This window comes from Pterocles gutturalis, unplaced genomic scaffold (genome assembly GCF_000699245.1).
Source record: "Pterocles gutturalis isolate BGI_N339 unplaced genomic scaffold, ASM69924v1 scaffold4982, whole genome shotgun sequence".
NCBI classification, from domain to species: Eukaryota; Metazoa; Chordata; class Aves; order Pterocliformes; family Pteroclidae; genus Pterocles; species Pterocles gutturalis.
The window spans coordinates 5,371-14,736 of record NW_010107784.1 but is presented as its reverse complement, the minus strand read 5'-3'; the positions used below and the strand labels follow the sequence as shown (position 1 = coordinate 14,736).

The following is a 9,366-nucleotide window of genomic DNA, read 5'->3' as shown; positions in this document are numbered from 1 at the left end:
GTCTTGGCCCCCTCCCTGGACCTTTGTTGGTGCTGGGGGCTGAGCAGCTGGAGGAGGTCCTGGCCCAAAGGGGTCCAGCATCCTACTTTAATTAATTTTTCTGAGTTTGTGCCCCTCCCCAGCAAAAACCAGCTGGGCAGAGAGCCCCACCCGGGACACCAGCAATGTCCCAGGTGACACGGGGACTTTGCGAGAGCTGGGAATACAAAACACCCCAACTGAGGTCAAATCCATCCATCTGAGGCTCTTTCCATGGCCGGCACATGAGTCCCCCGCGGTTGCAGGGGCAGCAGGCAGCTCGGGATGCTGGGGGGCTGCCCCCAGCCTTCTTCCCCCACTTTTACAGCTGCTCAAGCCTCCAGTTCCCCCCAGGCACATACTTTCAGGACCCTCCAGAATCCATTGCGTACTGGAGTGAGGTCTAGCTTGGAGGAATACTTGGACTAAGCCCTTTGGCTGCTGCCATTTTCCACGTTTCCAGCCAAGTGAACACAAAAGGGAGAAGCCCAGACCCGAGCCAAAGCTGTGCAGGTGTGCGCACGGGGGGGGGGGTTGCAAAAGGATGTGGTGATGTGCTCGGGGGTGACCCCATCCCTGGTGCAGAAGGGACCCACGAGTGCTGAATGGGGACGAACCCCCTTTCCTACCTGGTCCACCATGAACTCGGTGAGGAGCAGGAGGCGGTTGCCATCCCGCCCCGGGTGGCCACGGGGACGGTGAGCTTGATGGTCGCCCCCTCCACGGGGAAGAAGCCCAGGTTCTGCAGCTGCCAGGGCAGAGGACAGGGATGTCCCCAGTGTCCCGTGGGATGGGGATGTGCAGGGTGAGCACGGTCCTGGGGGGTCCCTCCGCTGGTTTTAAACCCCCTCCTTACCTTGAAGGTGCAATGAAAGGGGGGGCCGATGCTGTCATACCCCTCCAGGGAGCTGTTGGACCTGATCTCGTAGTAGTCCAGGCTCGATGTCCTGTCGTGACGGAGGAGGAGATGTCACAAGGAGGGCTCAGAGCAGAGCACATCTGCCCCCAGCCCCTCTGCAGGCAGACTCCCCCAGGAGAGGATTTTCGGTCTGGATGGAGGGATGGAGGGATGGCTGGCTGGCTGGATGGAGGGGTGGATGGAGGGGGTTTTTTTGATGGCTGGCTGGATGGATGTTTCCATGGATGGATGTTTCCATTCCCATTTCAGATGGAAACCATCACCTGGCTCCACCTCGTGCAAAAGGAGACGGGGGATTTTCACGCTATTCTGCCTCTGCAGTATTTTCCCTTTCTTGGTGGAATTTTTCTCGCCTTTTTATTATAACAGAGACATCCAAGGCCCTGGCTGGCGCTTTGAATGTCACGTCTAAATCTGGGGAGGTGAATCCCGTCTCTGTTTCCCAGCTGGAGAGGAGGGGAAGGAGCCAGGAGCATCCGATGGATGCCCAGCTGGCAGTGATGGGATGCACGCTCACAGGTGTCACGAGACAGGGCGTGTGGCCCAAACCCCCCAAAACTCTTTAAAATTTTCCCCTTTTTTCCCCCCAAGATGGTCAAATTTGAATTTTTTGTGCTGCTATTTTTCCTCCAAGCTCTCCCCTCTCCTGTAAGGGCAATTCTGCTATTTTGTTAAATTGAGAATCCCCTCGCTCCCCATAAATTTTAAGTATTAAAGTGGTTTTATTTTCAATGCCCCACTGCCTCTAGTGTAAAAAAAAATAATAAAATGACTGAAGGTCTTAAAAATCTGCTAAGAATTACAGCAAGCGGTGCCAGGGAATGTGCTTCTGGGCTTGACAGATTTTTTTATTTTTTACAATCAGGTTAATAAATTATCATCTGAGCCTTAGCTCCCTGCTCTCCTTGGACCGAATTCTCCCCTTTAGTTACTATCGATGCCCGAACCCTTCCCCACACATCCTCAGCCGAGCTCCCGGTGAGATGATTTTTAGGGGGATGGCAACCAGCCCAGCCACTGGCTAGTAACACACGCTGCGAATGTTATTACCTGCCAAAAGGACTTTTTCCCCTTAAAAAACCATTCCCCTCACACCTGTTTAATAACCTCGTGCATTTAACTGGTATGAAAGCACCGTGCTGCATTGCTCCTCGCTGCTGATTTTTATAAGGACCCGCTGAGCGGGATGCCCCAATTTTATGGTTCCTTCAGCCCGATTTTTTAAACTATCCCAATGACAGCCCAGTTTGCACTGGGCTCGCATGATGCTGCATTTGGTTTTCCCGCTGGACACCCGTGTCCCCCCCAAAAGCCCCATCCCCTTCCGAAGCCCCTCACCTGGTGAAGAGCAGGTCGGCTTCGTACTTCAGGTGGAAATTCAGGTGGGCGAAGTTGTCCTCCTTGGTGCTCTCCTTCTCCTCACTGTCGCTGGAACAGGAGCGGGGGGTGAGGCAGGAGCTGGGTCCCCTCGGATTTTTTTTTTTTTTTTGGGTGGGGGTTCATAGGAAGCAGGTGGGGAAGGGCTGAACTTTGGCTTTTTGGCCAAAGTGTAAAGAGAAGCAATTTTATCCTATAACTTTTATTAGCCCAAGGCTACAAAAATAAATCATTTGGAGGGAGGTTTCCCACCCAGCAGCATTAAAGCGGTGCTGCAGCCCCTGCAGAGCGAATCCTTGTCTGCTCTAAAAAATTGATAAAAATGGAAAAAAAAAAACCCAAAACCCTAAGGAGATTTCACAGGTGACATCCCATCAACCTCGTAAACACACGCAAGGGAGAAAGCATCCATCTACCTGCTGGCGACCAAGTAGATCTCCATGCCTTGAAGGAAAACCGACTTGCTGAATTCGAAATCCAGGCGGAAAGCTACCTGTGGAGGTCGGAAACAGAACGGAGAATAATACATTAGGGATAAAAAAAAAAAAATCCTGAGTGGTGTGGGGGCTGTGTGGGTGAGAGCATCCCCCTGCCTGCCCCGGGAGATGCTGCCAGGCGTTGGGCAGAGCCTCAGCTTTCCAGGGAGAGAAGAGGCCACGCCAGGGATTTGCTCTCAGCACTTTTTTTCTTTTTCTTTCTTTTTCTTTTTCTTTTTCTTTTTCTTTTTCTTTTTCTTTTTCTTTTTCTTTTTCTTTTTCTTTTTCTTTTTCTTTCTTTTCCTTTTTCTTTTTCTTTTTTCTCTTTTTCTTTTTCTTTTTCTTTTTCTTTTTCTTTTTCTTTTTCTTCTTTTTTTTTCTTTTTCTTTTTCTTTTTTTTCCTTTTTCTTTTCTTCTTCTTTTTCTTTTTTTCTCTGAGGTTGGAGAAGCAAGCAGCCTTCCTTTTGGAAGAGAAACCCTCCAGGGGATCAGCAGCGAGAGGCCGCTCGCTCCCATCTGCGGCACGGGGTCGGCTGGCGGGGGGAAGGCAGCCGGAGAGGGGCCAACAACAATAAAATGTGATAAATGTCACATCTGCGAGAGCTGTGGCAATGACCTCAAACTGTCTGGGACTGCACAGCTGAGGATAATATTAAAGCTCCTGCTGCTCTGGGGCCAAATTTCCATTTCCAGCTTGTCTTTGTCTTGGCAGGACCTGGACTACCTGATGCCACGCAGATGCATTCTCAGCCCCCGTAGGTCATGGGGAGTCGGGCTGCCGCTCGCAGGGATGGCCACAGGCATCCGAGAGGGATTTTTTTGGGAGCTTTAAAGCCTTGTGAGGTGCCTGGAGCTCGTCTGTCATTTTCAAGCTTCTGACAAGGAGAAGCTTCAGACGGATGCGGCGGTTGGAAAGATTTTTCTCTTTTGATTCCGCTTGTCTCGGCTGGTTTTCCCACAGGGGTGCAGGATGGACAGGTGGGATTTCACCTTGGGGAGACAGGTCCTGCTCTGCCTGTGGCATCTCCTGGCTTTTCCTTCCCTACCTGCGTGGTGAGGCAGTGGCCCAGGGTGCCCAGAGAAGCTGTGGATGCCCCATCCCTGGAGGGGTTCAAGGCCAGGCTGGATGAGGCTTTGGGCAACCTGGGCTGGTGGGAGGTGTCCCTGCCCATGGCAGGGGGTGGCACTGGATGGTTTCTAAGGTCCCTTCCCACCCAAACCCGTCTGGGATTCTATGATTCTATGCTGCACGTAACATTTGCAAAGGGTTTTATGGCATTTGAAGATGTTGCTTGCTGGACTTGGTCAGGGAAGTGCTGTGAGCTGGGATCTGGAGGATACCACCAGCCTGAGGGGGCTTGGGTGGGCACAGAAGATGGTCTGGATGGACCCTGGGTGTTGGGAGCAAGGGAAATCGCCCAGAGAAGGGTGCCTCATCCTGCGAGGAAGGAGCTCGGGGTTACCATCAGTGGTTTGAAGACAACATTAAATTGCTCCAAAGGACTGGGGACAAATTCTTTGACTGGAGGAAGTTGAGTGGGATTTGGTGCTGGGCGATCTCTGAGCATCGAGACATCATCTCAACCATTGGTTCCCCCAATGCCCCTGGAAAACCCAGTGATGGACAGAGACAGGGAGGGAACCAAGGGCTTGTCTTTGAAAATCCTGTTCAAAGCCACCCAGCCCCAAGATGGATGGATGCAACCCCGTGGCCGTGCCAGGGGCAGGGGGCTCCCATCCTGCGGGTCAGCCCTTGCTTGGGCAGGGGGGAACAGCTTTACCTTGGCCTTGGCTCGGAAGAAGGGGTAGCTCACGTTGCACACTTTCTTGTTGGGGTTCTTGTCTTCGGTCATGCAGTCGATGTTGATGTCCGTGTCATCCTGAAATGGGACGTGACGTGTCTGTGACACTGGGCACGAGCCCCATGACCTGGCTCTTTGTGAAAGCAGCAAAAACACCCACAGGGCTCAAAATAGGCTTTAAATTTTGGAAAAACAACCAACCAAACCATCTAACCAAGATCCCCACTTGCTGCAGGCTGGGGATCCTTCCCACACGGCTGATTTTCTAGGGCCATTCCCGGAGAGAGACATTTCTAGCGTCTTCCATCTTTCTGATTTAAACCCTCCTGAGATATTTAACTACGGTGGTGAACGAATAAACCCAATTATTCTTGGCACTATGATTAGGGAGAAGAATATTTTCCTGTGATGAGGAGTCACAGGGAAGCATCAAGAGCTAACATGAGAGGTTATTCTGCATGGCCACCAGCTAAGCAGTAATAGTTAATTTCCTCATCTCAACAATTACGTTCCTGCTGCTTGAACACCTTCCAGCTCCCCAGCCAGGCTGGTGAAGCTCCTGCCCATTGCACAGCCCAAGCCCAGGCTGGGTGGGATGGGATGGGATGGGATGGGACACCCACCCTGCCCGCTCCTCTGCTGCCAACCTGTAGCAACCCTACAAGAGGTTGTAGCCTGGTTGTATGCAGGTGTCCATCCCCACCACGAGACAATGAGCTATTCCAGTTTTTGGCCCCGTGCTAGACCCCACAAGGGTCTCGGTTTGAGCTGCTGCTGCTGGAGAAGTCCCAGCCAGGAGCTGAGACATCCCAGCACCAGCCATCAGCAAGGGCCCGGAGCTTTCTCCCACTCATCTGCTGAGACGATGGGCTTTCTGGGGCCACAGATACTTGTTATTTTGGGTCTCTGTACAGCCTCTGACACAAACACCCATCCCTTCTGGTTGGCAATTTGCTTATTTATAAGGAGCAGCAGCCAGGGACCCGTTAGCAGGATGATGCTTCTATAACCAGCTACAAATATTTCCTGCGACTGCTGCCGCACAGTGATTTCTGTTCCCCAGCATTGCAGGGTTTTCCCCCGTCACTACAAATATTTCCTGCGACTGCTGCCGCATGGTGATTTCTGTTCCCCAGCATCGCAGGGTTTTCCCCCGTCTCTGAATTTGGACTAATCTCTCAGAAAATTGATTTCTTTTCTTATTTTGTGAGCAGCGTGCCCCACAATTTTCCCTTGGCACGGCTTATAGAAAAAACAAACACAGAACACAGGATCTGCGGGCGGGTATGAAGTCATCGGGAGGATGAGCGAGGGCTCAGCAGCATCAGCATATTTCCCAAAACTTGCTGGGAAAAGGGGAGAGTCGCTGAGAGGAGCAAGTAATGGGGGTGAAATATTGGGGAGAGCACCCACGGCATGGGGAGGGGCTCGTCCATAGAGAAGTGGCATCGCCTCGGTGCTGAGCTGTGGCCACATTCCCGTTATCAGCCTGTACTTCCAGGAGTCAGATCTCAGCTGCAAAAGCTCATCCCTGACGGGAACTTGGCCACGTGCAGTGAGTATTTTTAAACTATTGGGGTAGAAAAATAAAGAGGGAAATAATCTCATCTGCGTTTGACCTTCTTTCAAAGCTCTTAAAATTCAAACATTTTTGTATTTCCAAAATAAAGAGCTGAAAGAGCCTCAAGTGCTTAGACACTAAGCCCATAAACATGTCTGATTTACGAGGGATGGAGACATTTTTGGGCTCTGGTTTAGGACATGGCTTTCTCATCCAGCCAGGATTAGAAGCGCTTCTGGAAAGCCCTGGATCTCCCCCCGGCAGCCTCACCTTGGGGATCAAGCTGGCGAACTGGAGGTTTCTGGAGAAGGAGATGTTGAGGACCGTGCTGTAGGCGTTTTCTCCTCGGTTCTCCAGCACCGCCTCCACGGCCACCCTCCTCCTGCTACTCTCGATGACGAAGACGGAGGCGTCGAAGGAGAGGCTGAAGGCGGAGCAGTCCGGCGGAGCCCTCCGCAGCGCCCGCCGGCAGTACTCCCTGCAAGAGGAGGAATCACAAATTCTTCCCATGGACCATCATTTTGCTTGTGATTTTTGGCTAAAAAAATATATATATATTCTTCACGAAAAATAAAAAAAAAGGAAAATGTAGGACAGTGCCACCTTCAGAGCCACCTTCTGCCTCTGATGGAGAGCAGCCCCGGCGCTGGTTTGAAGGAATAGCTCTATTCCAGCAAATCGCCTCCAAAATGGTTTTCTTGGCAGAAATCACCTTCATACCAGTTGCCCTTGTAGGGCATGATCCAGTTCCCCTGATGCCATTGGGAAAGCTCCTCAGGCGTCAGGAGGAACAGGATTAGAGATCCAACACCCTGGCAGATGGTGATGTGTAGGACTCCAGCCACTGAGATCCATAAATACCCCCCACCTACAGCTCACTTCAACCCCCATGCCTGGGTTGTAGCCTCAGGACCAAGAGCTTTACAGCAGACAGAAGAATAAACACCAAATTATGGGATACAGGTAATCCCCAGGTAGCAGCACTGGTGATGGGCTTGGTCCAGAGCCCACTGCCATCGACGGGAGGTGGGGTTCGGGCTCCTGTGCTCCCGGATAACGTTTGGGAGCTCTCTGAGTGATCAGATGTAGGGTATAATTATTTCTGAGTCAAGCCTGTAATTGCCAAGGGTGTAATGCCAGCCTGGCATTTATTCCCCTCCCTGTTATTTACTGATTTGTCTCCCTGGGGCTCATCACCATGGCATCACATATTAGTTGTTTTGTGGATTCCCTGAAAAACCACCGATTTGCTCCAGGCAGGGAGCAGGCAGAGGCTGAGCCCCGCTGTGAGCGGAGGTGCTGGGAAGCACCTCGGGGTGGGGTTAGATGAACCTCGAGGTGGGGTTGGATGAATTTCACGGCAATGATGGATGAAGGACCAGCTGCTATGCCAGAATCTACGGAGCATGGGTTGGGGCTGGGTTTCGGAGCTCCCCCAGTTTATGATGCTCTAAGCAACCTACTCACATGGCACTGGGCACGTCGCTTTTGGCATCCAGGACCAGATCAGGGACGCAGTGCTCATCCTCATTGCACCCGTTCCAGAAAGGGACCTGAGGGGGACAAGGGCAGTTTGGTGACGCTTTGAGCCCCTGGTTGTACTCCAACGAGAAGGGACACGGGTGGTGGCTTTGAGCAACCTGGGCTAGTGGGAGGTTGGAAGTAGACAATCTTTAAGGTCCCTTCCAACCCAAACCATTCAATGATATTATGATTTTCTGATCCCAGGCTGCAGCCGATGCAAACCCATTTGCAATCACGGGAGGGACCAGGGATTCCAGCCCCAAGATACAGAAGCAAATGTTACATCCAGAGAGAAATCTGCTGATCAAGCACCTGATAAAAGGCACCCAGGGAGGTTGGTGCTGCTACCTACCGAGCCCTTGAGTGAGGTGGGCCAGCCGTCGTCCAGCATGGGGCCGTTCTCAGGGTGCTCCAGCTCGTAGTCGATGGAGAACGTCACCGGCTTCACATAGTCCGCTGTGTCCTGCGGCGGACAGAAAGCATCGCTGGGAGGGACAGGGCTGCTGCTCGTGGAGGGGCAGTGCCAGAGAGAGCAGTAAGGCAGAACTACAGCCATGTACGATTATTTTATGGAATAACAGCTTTGCAATCAGGTATACTTGGTGTGCAATCATCCTGTCCCTCCAGCTGACCCTTTCCTAGGGATGGGGATGACCTGAGCTCAGCGGTGCTGCCCAACACCCGTCTGAGGGTGTGGGAAATGCTACACCCTGGAGATGCTGGCTCCAAAAGATGTGGGGGGGCTGACCCCGAGCCAGGCTCCCAGGGGGACAGAGCTGTCCTGCAATGCTTACCTGGGGCTCATCCCCCCTTGCAGCCCTTCCCATGCACTTCCCGTGCACTGCCTGGGGTGCAGTGAGATGCTCTGAAGTGAGATGCTTCTTGGGCTAAATCACAAGCTCCATCTCAAATTTCCCAGAAGTTCACGGCGGTTCAGGCCAGGGCTTGGGGCCCGGCCAGTCTGGCAGCTCGGCCCTCCTTGGCCTGCGCAACATTCTCATCATTCCCTGGGAATGTTTGATTTTGGCCAGGTTTGTGCATCAGCTGCTCCCCGCGAGGGATGCAGAGGGGTTTGCTGGCTCCTGCACCCGGGGAGGGGGGATCCTGATGGTCAGAGGGGTGTAGAGGCTGAGACCACCAGGGACTGGCATGGAAGCATTTGGTTCCCAATGGATAGAATTAATTTTCACCAATTTTGGAGCAGGAAGACCAGCCTGACCTGGGCATCAGGAGTGCACGCCCTCCCCGAGGGCACGGCCAGTGGCTGATGGAAAGGAGCACGGTGCAACCTGGGGCTACGATGAAGTCAGCGTTTGGGGACCCAGCAGCTGCCTTGTGCCGGCAGCTCCATCCCTGACCACATCAAACCCAATGCAAAAAAAATCCAGGCTGGAGGATGAGGCTCATTTCCAGCCCCATGGACCCATCGAGGCTCCTCTGACCGCATCCCGATGCATCGCTGCTTTGCACAAGGCAGAGAGCATCTTCGCTCTGCAGGGGGCTGGCAGAGGAGGAGACCCCAGCCCTGTCCTCCCCTTCCCCACTCACCAGGACGTGGAACTGGAGCCGGTCACAGTGCTCCTGGCCACCGAGCAGCAGCAGCCCCTTCTGCGTGTGCCGCTCCCCGCTCTCGTCCAGGTGTGCCCGCGGCGTGTACCGGCGCTCGTCGACGGTAGTGTTGTACCGCAG

The 9,366-nt window shown here is 53.0% G+C and overlaps 1 protein-coding gene across 1 annotated transcript in view; it reads right to left on the bottom strand.

Annotated features, from left to right (window-relative positions):
* LOC104472511 (integrin alpha-11-like) overlaps positions 1–9,366 on the bottom strand; it is a gene marked incomplete at its 3' end in the record, with an annotated part of 15,891 nt that overhangs the window by 1,753 nt on the left and 4,772 nt on the right. The window contains 10 exon segments of the mRNA XM_010088221.1: positions 648–692; positions 695–766; positions 875–965; positions 2,276–2,365; positions 2,731–2,807; positions 4,572–4,670; positions 6,424–6,631; positions 7,621–7,706; positions 8,030–8,140; positions 9,226–9,366. The exon segment at positions 9,226–9,366 is cut by the window's right edge and continues 1 nt beyond it. Coding sequence (XP_010086523.1) covers positions 648–692; positions 695–766; positions 875–965; positions 2,276–2,365; positions 2,731–2,807; positions 4,572–4,670; positions 6,424–6,631; positions 7,621–7,706; positions 8,030–8,140; positions 9,226–9,366 — 1,020 coding nt within the window.